The sequence below is a fragment of the Capra hircus genome, chromosome 7 (genome assembly GCF_001704415.2).
Source record: "Capra hircus breed San Clemente chromosome 7, ASM170441v1, whole genome shotgun sequence".
NCBI classification, from domain to species: Eukaryota; Metazoa; Chordata; class Mammalia; order Artiodactyla; family Bovidae; genus Capra; species Capra hircus.
Window position 1 is genome coordinate 27,517,360 of NC_030814.1, and position 16,205 is coordinate 27,533,564.

The following is a 16,205-nucleotide window of genomic DNA, read 5'->3' on the forward strand; positions in this document are numbered from 1 at the left end:
ACTTTAAATTTAGGTATATAGGACAAAACATAAAATTCTTTATCATTTATAATTTTTTCTACAATATTCAGATGAGCTAATAAGAAACAGTACTAACTTTAATACTTCATATATATATAAAGAACGCAGACTAGCAGAAATTGAATATACTTGATATGTGCCTACACACAGACAATGAATAAACCTCTATTTTAAAGACTAAAACATAAATTATTTCATGCAATATATTCATTTAAAAGTAGTTGAGGACTTCTTGAAGGAAAGTAACTCAGCTCTGTGCTCTGTGATAACCAGAGGGGTTGGACTGGAGGGTGGGGTGGGAGGGAGGCTAACTAGGGAGGGGATATATGTATATATTATGTATACATATAGCTGCTTGTTGTCAACAGAAACCAATACAACATAGTAAAATAATTATCCTCCAGTTAAAAAAAAACTAAAAGGGTAAAAGCTAAATACAAAAAACACTGAATATTCAAAATAAAATATTTCTGGATGGGAAAACAAGGAATTTAAGAATAAATGTCAAAAACACAACAAAAATGAGAGCAAAAACAAGGCGATTTCCTAGAAAATAACACCTCAAATAATACAGATTAAATGATAACCCAAAATAAAACGATACACAAATGTTAACATGTGGTACTTAGTGCAGTAATCCTTGTATTTTCAGCTCTGACCAAGTTTATACCCAGGTCAGGGTTGTTCAGCAAAAGAATATCTGCACAGAGTTCAGAAGACAAAGAATGCTAAAAAGAAATGGAAAAGAAAGCAGTGGTAAAGAGATTTAATAAGCCTTTAAGTACTGAAGAAGATGGTAAACAGCTGTTCCTCATCCTTTCTGATGACAGATCAAGAGGAAATGGCCTTCAAGTATACCATAAAGGACCCAGATTACCAATAGATGGAAGGAGGAATTTTCTGCCTGTGACTGTTCTTAAACAATGCAATGGGGGACCAACAGGAGTTGAAGATATCTCTTGAGTCTTTAAATATCAGACTGAATTCATCTGGCTATAACGTGATCCTAGCTTGAAGGCAGAGAAGAGCTTTCAAGGTCTCTTCTATTCTAATGATTCCATGAGTGTCAACCCAATTCAATCTGCTGAAAACTGCCTCCAATTATAGGTTTAATAACTATAACTCAGAGTAAAGCTAGAGAGTTTCTAACTTGATGTTTGAGTACAAACAAAAGACCTGTTCACTAACACGGAACTTGAGAATTGTTATTTGAAACTAAGAAAGAAAAACCAGTGAAATAAATATAGCTAATGACCTAAGGATTTACATACAATAATTCTAATGCTTTCTCTTTCATATAAATTATACAAAAGTAAGTGAATCCAGTAATATCACTTGTTTAAAATGGAGCTAAGATTGTAATTATTAAATAGCAAATAAAAAATAACAGCAAATATATGTTAAAAGTATACATGTTAAAGCTCATCCTTTCCACTCTTATTGAAATTCTTCATTCCTTACTCAAACTGTATTCATTCTCCCCTATCATCCCAAATGGAAATAGCTTTAGATTTGGCTCTGATTATAATGATACATGTTTAAATACAAAAATATATGCAAAAAATACTCTCAAGAAGTAAGAAAATTTAATGCACAGTTCCAGACACACACTTCAGTTCAGTCAGTTCAGTTGCTCCATCATGTCTGACTCTTTGCGACCCCATGAACCGCAGCACACCAGGCCTCCCGGTCCATCACCAACTCCCGGAGTCCACCTAAACCCATGTCCATTGTGTCCATGATACCATCCAACCATCTCATCCTCTGTCGTCCCCTTCTCCTCCTGCCCTCAGTCTTTCCCAGCATCAGGGTCTTTTCAAATGAGTTAGCTCTTTGCATCAGGTGGCCAAAGTATTGGAGTTTCAGCTTCAACATCAGTCCTTCCAATGAACACTCAGGACTGATCTCCTTTAGGATGGACTGGCTGGATCTCCTTGCAGTCCAAAGGACTCTCAAGAGTCTTCTCCAACACCACAGTTCAAAAGCATGAATTCTTCGGCACTCAGCTTTCTTTATAGTCCAACTCTCACAACCATACATGATCACTGGAAAAACCATAGCCTTGACTAAACAGACATTTGTTGACAAAGTGATGTCTCTGCTTTTTAATATGCTGTCTAGGTTGGTCATAACTTTCCTTCCATGGAGTAAGCGTCTTTTAATTTCATGGCTGCAATCACCATCTGCAGTGATTTTGGAGCCCAGAAAAATAAAAGTCAGCCACTGTTTCCACTGTTTCCCCATCTATTTCCCATGAAGTTATGGGACCAGATGCCATGATTTTAGTTTTCTGAATGTTGAGCTTTAAGCCAACCTTTTCACTATCCTCTTTCACTTTCATCAAGAGGCTCTTTAGTTCTTCTTCACTTTCTGCCATAAGGGTGGTGTCATGTGCATATCTGAGGTTATTGATATTTCTCCTAGCAATCTTGATTCCAGCTTGTGCTTCATACAGCCCAGATTTTCTCATGATGTACTCTGCATATAAGTTAAATAAGCACAGTGACAATATACAGCCTTGACGTACTCCTTTTCCTTTTTGGAACCAGTTTGTTTTTCCATGTCCAGTTCTAACTGTTGCTTCTTGACCTGCTTGAGAACCATACAGGTTTCTCAAGAGGCAAGTCAGGTGGTCTGGTATTCCCATCTCTTTCAGAATTTTCCACAGTTTATTGTGATCCACACAGACACACACTAGTATCATTTAATTTTCTCCTTCTAGGTATCCTTTATCTAAAGATGTATTTTACAAAAAATGAGATACCATCCATATTTTTGGTAATTCACACTTCTCTTAACATAAACATTTCCCATGATATGCTTTTTGCTCATATAATATCCTATTTTCTATTAAATATATTTCAGACCTATCTACCATAGCTTCTAAGTGAATTCTCAGCAACTATTTTGTACCCCTCCTCACTCTCCAGGCACATGTAGCCTGGAAAAAAAATCTGATAAAGAAATGTTGAATCATGAATGGACACTGATATAAGACTAATCAGGAGCAGCCCAGGAAAATGAACTGTGACTAGGCCTAAAGAGAGGGCCTCAACTCTATTTTCTATGTGGATAGATACCTAACTCAGAATGTCCATGTCCTATTTCTAATCTCTCTGAAGACTCTTGACCAGTACTACTGCCTTATGGAAGCAGTAGTTGTAAGTCCTTCACTCATTTTCCAGTGAACTAAGGCTCTGGACGGGGAACAGTTCAGGAAATACAGTTTGGCTGTGACCAAGGTATATTTACAACTCTTTAAAACAGCCACTTTCTGTGTGATAGGAAAGAAAACCAAATTTGGAAAATAGGTAAAGCTACTAATCTAACATCTGGAATTCATCCAGAGCCTAGAATTCTCTGGAGTAGATTTTGTTTCCTCTGTTTGGAGGGCTATTCTAAGAACACACATCTTCAATTTCTGAAAAAGATATGTGATCCAGTATTCAGAAAAAAAAAAAAAAGAATAGATGGAGCATAAGACTGGTGACAAGCTACATGGCTGTGCATTTGATCAAATAGGTAACTTTTTGTCACAATAACACAAGAGAATTTTCTGGATAATTCAGAAATAGCAAATTGAGCATCGGTGCGACACATATTATATGTACCCTCACTCACTGTCTTACAGCACAGGGTGTGTTTGTCTCTACTGTCTCATCTTTGTTCCCTGCTGATTTCCCTCCTATGGCAGTGGTGTTGAATACTGATGAGACAATACCTCTTTCAACCTCTGGCAGACATTTTAAAGCAATTTGCTCAAGTACCAAGTACCCAGTCTGCATTTTTGTGGGCAATTTGTGGATCAAATTTCCTATCATCCTGAGGGTATTTTGAGTTTTTAAAATAATGGCTTATCACAACCAGAGTACATCTCCTTTCATTTGATTTATTTTGAATATAAAATAGAAAAATACATCCAGAGTACTGGTATAAGTCCCAAAACATGCTTTCTAGAACATTTTATATTAGTTCACAGCAACATGAATTTCAAAGAGAAAGTTAAAAAGAAATAATAACGTATTTTTCTGTATGGTTTCTTAACATTTACATAATTTTCATTTGGTCTAACTATAGAATTGGAGATAAAAATTAATTCAGAACTAAAAGAAAATAAGATACTTTATTAATATAAAAATGAGAGTCAAACATAACCAAGTTTTAGGTGATAGATGTTAGGTTCATGCCTTACATTAATTAATAAATATAAATGAATGTATAGAAATTATTTCTTCCAGTAGACCTCATTTACACATAGATATATTAATAAAAACCCTTCATATTTTTCATACACTTCCCCATATACTTACTGATGTACATATAGAACAATATTAGTGAGCACTCTAAAAAGACCCTAATTTGATAAATGTTCAAATGTTCTTATGTTTATGGATTGAATAAAAGATAAAAAATATTTATATACTGGATGTAATAATGAGCATTATTACTATTTTATATATTTTGCACAATTCTTTCATGTTACAATGTATATGCTAACAAATACATGCATATTATATTAATATGTCTTTGCAGAGATTTAAATATTCACAACATACATTTCTTTCAAATATCTTTTATATAATAGAGTAATACAGCTATTCCCTGGACCAGCCTAGATCATGATATAATTGAGAAAACTGCATAATTGAGAAGATAGGTCACTTTCTTCTTCATTGTTTAAAGAGGCAAAACCAGGAAAATAAAGGCTTCCAAATGTCTTATCCAGCAGTAACAACTACTTCTTTTTAAAATGCTGAGAATATGAACTTTCAATCAATCTGCAAAAACTAAGTTTCTCTCAGGAGCCAAAACATACTTCACCTGAAATAGATGTCATTCATAAAAATATTTCAAATAAGGAATCAACTATGCTTATTTATATTTCATTTCTCTTCATTCATTATTAATCTCAGAGGTTAAAGCATCTGCCTGCAATGCAGGAGACCCGCTTTCGATCCCTGGTTGGGGAAGATCCCCTGGAGAAGGAAATGGCAACCCACTCCAGTATTCTTGCCTGGAGAATCCCATGGACGGAAGAGCCTGGTGGGCTACAGTCCACAGGGTCGCAAAGAGTCGGACACGACTGAGTGACTTCACTTTCACTTTAATCCTTATAAATATCAAACTTCCTAAACTTTGCTTGCTATTAATGGGTTCTGATCCCCACTGTCCAATTACTTCTTACTGTTATTAGTTTTCTGGTACCACCAAATACTAATGACCTAAAAGTGTTGCTGTTCTCCTATATTGTACAATAATGACCAATAATTTAGTTTAATCACATTAAGTAGAGCTATAATCAATGACATATTTTGTTTTAAATATATGATAGTCTACATATAGCATAAGAGTATAAATCATTAACTTAGAGCTACAATAATATAAAGAGCTTAGTGTTCTTAAGATACAAGCACATTATGTACACACCGTCCTTGAACATCATTCCAATCTCTCAGAAGCCTTTCATTTTCTTTCTGCAGGTGCTCATTTTTGGCTTGGCTTTCTGCAATGGTGTCCAGGCAGTGACAAATAAGTTCTCTAATGACCTCAGCTGGGCTTGCAATTTTCTCTAGGTTGAAGGAACCAAGCCTGAACTAGGATCAAAAGAAAACATGATTAGTTTTGGGAGAAAATCAAGATTGAGTGGCCCAGTTTTAAATATATATATTTCCTTCTGAGAGGGAAAAAAAAGGTGTAAGATTTAAATATAGTGCATTTACCAGATATAAATACAGTGAACAAAACTACTGGGCAACCTCCTACTTTCTTACTAAAGTTTATCATATAAATCAACATAAAACCTAAGAAAAAAAATTAAGTGTAAGTCACTCTCTCACATTTTAACAGAAATGAAAACAACATAAATACCATAAAAACATGCTACCATCTGTTTCTACTGTCTAGTACATATTTTAAATCACTATACATCTTCCCTGGTGGCTCAGATGGTAAAGCATCTGCCTACAATGCAGGAGACCCAGGTTCTATCCCTGGGTTGGGAAGATCTCCTGGAGAAGGAAATGGCAACCCACTCTGGTACTCTTGCCTGGAAAATCCCACGGACAGAGGAACATTGTAGGCTACAGTCCATGGGGTCGCAGAGTCAGACACGACTGAGCGACTCTACTTTCACTTTCATACTCAGAATAATAAAATAAATTTCACATGAAAACTCTTTTTTCGGGGGGCCACACTGCACGGCATGCCTACAGGATCTTAGTTCCCTGACAAGGAATGGAAACCATGCCTCCTGCTGTACAAGCACAGAGTCTTAGCCACTAGACCACAAGGGAAGTCCGACACATGAAGATTCTAAACTTGAGTTTCTGTTAATACTGATCGGAAAAGCTATCTCTGAAGAAAGAGCAAAAATTTTGTAATATCTGAGGGAAATATAGGGTTTTAAATTTATAAACCTGGGAACAGTAATTACTTCTCTGTCAAAAACCAATAATTTATTACTATAAATTATAAATGATAATGTCATATGTCAAACAAGTACTTTTGTGTGGAGATAAGATATAAAAATATCTTAAATCTTCTACTAGAGGTCACTACAAAATAAAATAGTTTAATACATCTTTCTTATAGTTAAGGAATTCTAAAAGAGACAGAGGCTCTCCTCATTTTGGTAGATACAGATACTAAAACACAATGATTTAATAATAATGACTATAATTATCCTTGGGCTTCCCTGGTGGCTCAGATGGTAAAGAATCTGCCTGCAGTGCGGGAGACCTGGGTTCAATCCCTGGGGGCACGATCACCACAGGAGGGCATGGCAACCCACTCAAGTATTCTGGCTTGGAGTATATTCATGGACAGAGGAGCCTGGTGGGCTATAGTCCATGGGGTTGCAGTGAGTTGGATATGACTGAGCAACTAAGCACACAGCACATAATTATCCTTACTTATTAGAATTATAACTAAAATAAGATTTTAAATGACAATTAAAATTATATAGCTATCATATCTTATAGTTGAAATATAACTCAAGCATAGCACAAATATAAACTCATTTAATCATCACCAAAATGGAACTATTATTATATCCATTTTAACTGAAGTTCAGAGTGGTTATCTAACATATCAAAGGAATAAAATCAAGATCCCACTATGCTATCCTGTTAAACTATTTGCTGACATAAGTGAGTACGCTAAACAAACAACAAGTAAGAGGAAGAACTAGCTTCAGAATCTACACATGATTCTAAACAGAGATTCTAAAGGCACTGAGAAGGTGGCAATATTGAGAATACAGAATTTTTTTTTTTTTTTGGTTTGTGTTGTTATTTAGCCTCCTGGATAAATAGTTTCTATTATGGCATTCACTGATAGGAATATTTCTAAAGTATCTTGTTTGTGAAGGAGCATTCCTATAAATATGTTATATATAGATTAAGAAATACTTAACAATGACTGATAATTCTGAGACTAATCATATCCGTCAATCTACAAATAAAACTAAAAGTCCTAAAGTAAAACTCCAGTGTTTGCAATCTGAGTGGTATTTTATAAAATAGTTGTTTAACCCCACAGAGTAAACTTTTCTGGATGAATTACATTTACCAATTTACTTTTAAATTTTCAGATCAAAACCACGGATAGATGTTTTACTTAATATCATAGAAACTTGGTAAAAAGATTTAAATGCTGAGAATTCCTAGATGTTGAAAAATATTTACATATACTTGCTTAAAATATAAAGGAAATCAAAGGATTTTTATATTCTTGTATTAGTTCAGTTCAGTTACTCAGTCATGTCCAACTCTTTGTAAACTCATGGACTGTAGCACACCAGGCTTCCCTGTCCATCAACAACTCCTGGAGCTTACTAAAACTCATGTCTATCGAGTCGGTGATGCCATCCAACTATCTCATCCTCTCTCATCCCCTTCTCCTCCAGCCTTCAGTCTTTCCCAGCATCAGGGTCTTTTCCAGTGAGTCAGTTCTTCGCATCAGGTGGCCAAAGTATTGGAGTTTCAGCTTCAACATCAGTCCTACCAATGAACAGTCAGGACTGATTTCCCTTAGGATGGACTGGTTGGATCTCCTTGCAGGCCAAGGGACTCCCAAGAGTCTTCTCCAACAGCACAGCTCAAAAGCATCAATTCTTTGGCACGCAGCTTTCTTTATAGTCCAACTCTCACATCCATACATGACTACTGGAAAAACCATAGCTTTGACTAGACAGACTTTTGTTGGCAAAATAATGTCTCTGCTTTTTAATACGCTGCCTAGTTTGGTCACAGCTTTTCTTCCAAGGAGCAATCATCTTTTAATTTCATGGCTCCAGTAAGCATCTGCAGTGATTTTTGGAGGCCCCCCAAATAAAGTATCTCACTGTTTCCAGTGTTTCCCCATCTATTTGCCATGGAGTGATAGGATCAGATGCCATGATCTTAGTTTTCTGAATGTTGAGTTTTAAGTCAACTTTTTCACTCTCCTCTTTCATTTTCATGGGCACATAATAATAATGTATTATGGGCACAAATGTTATACAAGGACTGAAGAGTACTGGTTTAGCCACAAAGAAATTTTGTATGTATTTATGCATTTTGTTTTTGAATTCTAAGCAGGTCATAATGTCTGCTCATTTGTTTTAAAATGCTTTAATTTGTTTTATCTCACCTCTTTCTGTTTCTTAAAAGAATGGAGACAGACTAAGAAAAATTGTGCTTTATTTCAATGAGTACATACAGTTGTGTATATACATATATATAAAACCTAAATTCAGCAATTTGAGCTTAACTCTAATTAGAATAGTAAAATTATAATTTTTAAATTATAAATTTAAGCTGAATTCTAATTTTAACAGTAAAATTATTATTAAATTATCATTTTTAAATAGCATAATTATTATTATTAAACCTTTACCCAAAAAAGACTTGGAAAACTTACAAGAAGTTTGAAATTATCTCAGAGTATTTGTCACATCTGATTTATTTCTCGTAAACTTAAAATCAAATGGCCAAAAACTTGCTTTGAAGTACGTATAATGAGTCCATTTAACAAGTATTTAAGTTTAAATAGGAAAGTTTTATCTATGCAAATTATATAATAATTGAAAGTAAATTGGAGTATTTAACCTTTAAAGCTTCTCTTATGCAAACAAACACACATAAGATAAAGATCATATATAGAATATTACTTGTTTGAGTCAATACAGAAGAAAAATGAAGCTTATTTTATTTTTAGACAATAGATTATCAGTAAAACATAAACCCAAATCATGATTTTATATTCTTACATTTCACAATTATTCGGCAGCTTTGACTAAGATGGACATTTGGAAAGGAAAGAATTCTTTATCACTTGGAAGTTGCAACAGTGTCAATGGATAATGCATCATTATCCATTGAGTGTTAAATTCAGGCTCACATTTTGATCCTGAATGAAGTAAAATACAAATGGACAGGTAAACACAACCCCCTAACCTATTTTAGATGGCAGAAGATAAAGGTAACAGTTTTAAACCACTAATAACAAACAACTTCTTTCAAAATATCATTCAAATGCTTATATTAAAAATTCCAAAAGAGAATTCTTCAGTTTTTTTCTTGGCTACTCAGTGTAGAACAAGCTTAAAATGTCATTTCTTCTTAAGAGCAGGCAAGCATTTTTCAGTTTCTATTTTTCTAATTATATTGAATAGTTTTGGGTCCTTTAACAGGTGTGAACATCTGTTATTCGAAACTGAAAATAATCAAGAAGTATTTAAAACTCAATCCAAGAAAAATATTTTACTTGAAATATTCCACTTATTTTGTAGAAAAATTCTGGAATGTATGAGAAAATGAGTCATCTGGACCATCCTACCTGTATTCACATAGTTCAGAACCAAGGCAGGAAACGCCCTTTCACTCTCACTACCTCTGTTCCTGCCTGTCCACCTTATTACACATTTTAACGGATCACATGCCAATTGCACTGGACTTATCAGAGGTCCTCAAATCAGGCCTAATGAATTGAGAAGCATAAAATATTTCTGTGCTCTAACTCTACATCCAACCCATCTTTATACCATCCTTCAAATAAAAAGTAGAAACTTTAAAAAAGCGTTAGCAAATTCCCACAAAAGTAACATTGGATGGTTGTGTCGATTTAAAAGTCCTTTACTTTCGTTTTTTGTTGAATATGTAAGGCTATTAACACAGCTGTTCTTTATTAGTTCTGTAATTTCAAAATAATCTGCAATATAAAATTAGGACTTCAAATAGTAAAACCAGAGTCAGAAACCACAATTAAAGACATTTCGAAAACATGTCTCTTCTTTAGAGGCATGGGCAAAAATAAATTTTTTTTGTAGTTAGTTCTTGAGACCTTATGGTGAATTTTGTGTGCACAGATCTATACTAAGCACCTCACTCAGTCTATAATCTATGATTTTAAGGTATGTTTTTATTTTTCTTTGTCAAAAAAGTTCAAAACAATTAATTTTTTGAATACTGGTAATCATATTAGGTTGCACTAGTTGACTGTCACTTATTTTAACAAGCAACACAAACAAAGCATTTTCTATCTGAAGCATTAAAAATTCACAATTTCAGAAAACATATCCATTTTCTTTAGCTGATGTTTTATTCTGGACATCTTTAAATGCAAGATTAAATGCCATACCCTTTTACCCATCACTTCAAAGCCCAGATCAAATTCTCTTTATCTACTTTAGCCTGTATTAGCTTCTCTACTCTTAATAATTCAGATTTGTCTCACACAATTTTTCACTCAGTTTCATCCTCTGTGTATCTCTCTTGTTGCTTCAGAAATGCAGTGTTTTCCTTTAAATTTTTAGTTCTTTGAGATCAGAGACCATATCTTATATGTCTTCCTTAACTTACACAGTGTCTTATAGAGCTCTGGACATATACTGCTCAATAAAAGACTTAAATTTTTTAAAACTACTATGATATTTATTAATAAGTGAATAAAATTATAATATTTCAGGTAAAATAAATAACTGGGACAGTGATACTCTAAATACAAATTAAGAAATCTTGAAGATATTTGAGATAACAGTTTTAATGTTATTGAATAGTATAATTTCAGCAAAAGGGCATGGTTAAAAGACTGTGTAATAGCTCTTGATACTGTGATAATACATAGGTTTAATAAAACCTAAAAAGATTTGCTTTTTGAAAAATGTAAGAATTGTATATGTACTGTTTTCAGGTTCTCTGGAATGGCCACACAGATAAAAGAGAATATATAGTATCAGTAAAATACACAAAATAAACAGTAATTTCAGGGAAATTATTTATTGTCACTCCAAATATTTCTGGGGACAGGAGGATTCTCAAGGTGTAAGCTGAACTCTGCTTAGAATATATCAACTAAAGAGACTGATACATTATCAAAGTAGTCTAAATAACCTTGCAGAATTAATCTCTGTTACTGTCTTGGGAACCAAGATGTAAACCTAAAGGAAAAGGAGGAATAAAGATATCTTGAGATGATTCCTAGGCAAACAGATGGAATTCCTTTTTTTCAGTTTGTGCTTTTTAATTTATTAACATGTTTAAAAAGTTTAGCTGTGGCTAGATATATGCACACTAAAAAGCAAACCCAATTCATATAGTTTGTAATACAGGATATTTTTATATTATAGAAAAACATATAGCTGTAAATACACAGTTGTTATAATACACAGTTGCAAAATTCTAGTAATAAAGGAAACAAGTCAAGTTACATAGTAAAAAGGAAACTAAACTGTCTTATTTTGGACTAGTTACATTAATCATCAACAGTATTTTTACTCAAGAATAATATTTTTTACTAAGTATTTTTTACTAAGATGTTTGTACCATTAACTCTTTGGTTTTGTGACCTGCTTGAAACATTATTATAGATTTAAATTTAAAATATTACAAATGAATATTCTAAACCAGTGACGTACCTAGGTTGACAACTGGGTATATTTATCTTCCACAGTAGCTGGAACTGAGAAAAGAATGCTGATAGGACTTTCTAAACAGATTAAGAGAACTTTATTGTGAGACTATTAATCTCAACTTTCCAATTATTTTCTTGCTCACATTTCTTAAAGTGTATTTAAAATGTTTAAATATCTTAAGATGATTATATGATCAAGTAAGACTCGCATATGCAGGGCTTCAGATGTGTAGACCCTGTACGTCCTTACAATCAGAATGCAATAAGCCAAAAATGAAAAAAAAAATACACTGAGTTCTAGTACAGATCTACAAATTATTAGCATTTTAAGGGTATGCTGTATGCTGTAATATATTAAGCATCATCTAAGAATTATTTGGTATTCATAATTACAAAATCCATTAGTAGGTATCAGAGAAATGAAATGAAAAGCCCAAATGTCTTGGCAATAAGAGAATTTCAGAAGTTACTGTTACTTTAAATGACTACAAATGTTTATTCCATTATGTCCTTGAAATAGAGATGGCGAACCTTTTGGTTCACGAAAAATATAGTAAAGAGCAGATTTATCTTAGTCTAATTAGGAGTTATAATAAACAATGAAAAATACACTATACATGGATTTAGAATCAACAGGTGACACTAGTGGTAAAGAATCTGCTTGCCAATACAGGGCACGTAAGACGCACAGGATCGAACTCTGGGTTGGGAAGATCCCCTGGAGAAGGGCATGGCAACCCACTCCAGTGTTCTTGCCTAGAGAATCCCCATGGGCAGAGGAGCCCAGTGGGCTACAGTCCATAGGGCCACAAAGAGTCAGACATGACTGAAGCTACTTAGCATGAAAGGCTTTAGCAACAGTAAATTGGATTGGGGGTAGCAGGGGAGGTAGACGTCAGGGGTTGCCTATTATTTACCTGTTACTTTAAGTTTGATATTAGGTGCTGAAAAAGAAACAGTACCTTGGATCTCCTGGCACTCTACTAAATCTCATAACACTTATCTAATCATATCTTCATAGTATGCTTCTCTGTCTTTCATTTACAGCGTAACTGGTAATATTTCTTAGATAGGACCCTTGATCTAATTCTCTTTTTTCTCTGTAGAGTTATATGGTTATCCACAATATCAGCTCCCATTATTACAGATAAGTTGAAAAATTGCCAAATGTGTATCGATAGGTGGTATGTTTTCTCAAGTCAGGACTTCTATAAACAATTAACATAGCATTACAATATCTACTTGCTTTTTTCTTCAGTTCAATTCATTTCAGTCACTCAGTCATGTCCAACTCTTTGCACCCCATGGACTGCAGCATGCCAGGCTTCCATGTTCATCACTAACTCCCAGAGCTTGCTCAAACTCATGTCCATCGAGTTGGTGATGCCATCCAACCATCTCATCCTCTCTCATTCCTTTCTCCTCCTGCTTTCAATCTTTCCCAGCATCAGGGTCTTTCCCAAGGAGTCGGTTCTTTGCGTAAGGTGGCCAAAGTATTGGAGTTTCAGCTTCAGCATCAGTCCTTCCAATGAATATTTAGGAATGATTTCCTTTAGGATTGACTCGTTTGGTCTCCTTGCAATCCAAAGGACTTTCAAGAATCTTCTCCAACACCACAGTTCAAAAGCATCAATTCTTCAGTGCTCAGCTTTATTTATGGTCCAACTCTCACATCCATACATGTCTACTGGAAAAATCATAGCTTTGACTAGACAGATCTTTGTGGGTTAAATAATGTCTCTGCTTTTTAATAAGCTGTGTAGGTTGGTCATAGCTTTTCTTCCAAGGAGTAAGGGCCTCTTAAATTCATGGCTGCAGTCACCATCTGCAGTGATGAAGTGATGGGACTGGATGCCGTGATCTTCATTTTTTGATGTTGAGCTTTAAGCTTTTACACTCTCTTCTTTCACTTTCATCAAGAGGCTCTTTAGTTCCTCTTTGTTTTCTGCCATAAGTGTGTTGTCATCTGCATATCTGAGGTTATTGATATTTCTTGCAACAATCTTGATTCCAGCTTGTCCTTCATCCAGTCTGGTATTTCAAATGGCATACTCCGCATATAAGTTAAATAAGCAGGGTGACAATATACAGCTCTGACGTACTCCTTTCCCAATTTGGAACCAGTTCATTTTTCCATGTTCAGGTCTAACTGTTGCTTCTTAACCTGCATAGAGGTTTCTCAGGAGGCAGGTAAGGTGGTCTGGTATTCCCATCTCTTTAAGAATTTTCCACAGTTTGTTGTGATCCTCACAGTCAAAGGCTTTGGGGTAGTCAATAAAACAGAAGTAGATGTTATTCTGGAAATCTCTTGCTTTTTCGATGATCCAACGGATGTTGGCAATTTGATCTCTGGTTCCTCTGCCTTTTCTAAAACCAGCTTGAACATCTGGAAGTTCACGGTTCACGTATTGCTGAAGCCTGGCTTGAAGAATTTTGAGCATTACTTTATTAGTGTGTGAGATGAGTGCAAGTGTGCGGTAGTTTGAGCATTCTTTGCTATTGCCTTTCTTTGGGGTTGGAATGAAAACTGACCTTTTCCAGTCCTGTGGCCACTGCTGAGTTTTCCAAATTGCTGGCATATTGAGTGCAGCACTTCAACAGCAACATTCTTAGCATTTGAAACAGCTCAAGGAATTCCATCACCTCCACTAGCTTTGTTCATAGTGATGCTTCCTAAGGCCCACATGACTTTGCTTCCAGCAAATCTGGCTCTAGGTGAATGGCCACACTATTGTGGTTATCTGGATCATTAAGATCTTTTGTGTATAGTTCTTCTGTGTATTCTTGCCACCTCTTCTTAATATCTTCTGTTGGTACATACTGTGTCTGTCCTTTATTGTGCACATCTTTGTATGAAATATTTCCTTGGTATCTCTAATTTTCTAGAAGAGATCTCTAGTCTTTCCCATTTTATTGTTTTCCTCTATTTTTGCATTGATCACTGAGGAAGGCTTTCTTATCTCTCCTTGCTATTTGGGAACTCTGCATTCAGTTGGGTATGTCTTTCCCTTTCTCCTTTGCCTTTAGTTTCTCTTCTTTTATCAGTTATGTGTAAGGCCTCCTCAGACAACCATTTTGCCTTTTTGCACTTCTTCTTCTTAAGAAGGGATGATTTTGATCCCTGCCTCCTGTACAGTGTTACGAACCTCCATCCTTAGTTCTTTAGGAACTCTATCAGATATAATCTCTTCAATCTATTTGTCACCTCCACTGTATAATAATAAGGGATTTAATTTAGGTCATATTTGGATGGTCCAGTCATTTTCCCTACTTTCTTCAATTTAAATCTGAATTTTACAATAAGGAATTCATGATCTAGACCACAGTCATCTCCTGGTCTTGTTTTTGCTGACTATATAGAGCTTCTCCATCTTCAGCTGCAAAGAATACAATCAGTCTGATTTCAGTACTGACCATCTGGTGATGTCCATGTGTAGAGACATTTCTTGTGTTGTGGGAAGAGAGTGTTTGCTATGACCCTCAGTGTGTTCTTTTGGCAAAACTCAGTTAGCCTTTGCCTTGCTCCATTGTGTATTCCAAGGCCAAACTTGCCTGTTATTCCAGTTATCTCTTGACTTCCTACTTTTGCATTCCAGTCCCCTATGATGGAAAGGCCATCTTTTTTTGGTGTTAGTTCTAGAAAGTCTTGTAGATCTTCATAGAACTGTTCAACTTCAACTTCTTTGGTATTAGTGATGGGGGCATTAACTTGGATTACTATATTAAATGGTTTTCTTTGGAGACAAACAGAGATCATTCTGTCACTTTTGAGACTGCACACAAGTACTGCATTTTGGACTCTTTTGTTGACTATGTGCGCTACTCCATTTCTTCTTAGTGATTCTTGCCTACAGTAGTAGATACTGTTTTTTTTTTTTTTCTTGTACTAGTCCAAATGCCACAAAAAGATAGGAGCTATATATGACTCAAATTAGCATTCCCTTTTTTACATGGTTAAATATAAAATGTATTCATTCATTCATTTTTCAGACTTTTTGAGTATGTACTATGTGCTAGGCATTGGAGACACTCTTTTGAACAAGAAAAACAATTTGTCTACTCACTTGGTCTTTATATTTCAGTAGAGGACTGACAACATCAATGAGCAAATAATAATTTCACCCAGTTGTAGATTTAAGGAAGAAAATAAAATGGTAGTAAGATCGTGACTAGAGAGCAGAGTATGCTTAGATACAGTGGTCACAGAACAAGTCCTTCTGAAAACTGAGATGGAGAACAGAGATGAGATTGGAAAGGCAGACAGGGAACTAGACCACGTAGGATTTTGTGGA

General features: G+C 34.9%; 1 protein-coding gene across 1 annotated transcript in view; it reads right to left on the reverse strand.

Annotated features, from left to right (window-relative positions):
- XRCC4 (X-ray repair cross complementing 4) overlaps positions 1–16,205 on the reverse strand; it is a 287,574-nt gene that overhangs the window by 158,535 nt on the left and 112,834 nt on the right. The window contains exon 4 of the mRNA XM_005683394.3: positions 5,449–5,615. Within this exon, the coding sequence (XP_005683451.1) occupies positions 5,449–5,615 (167 nt within the window). The remainder of the gene's footprint in view (positions 1–5,448; positions 5,616–16,205) is intronic.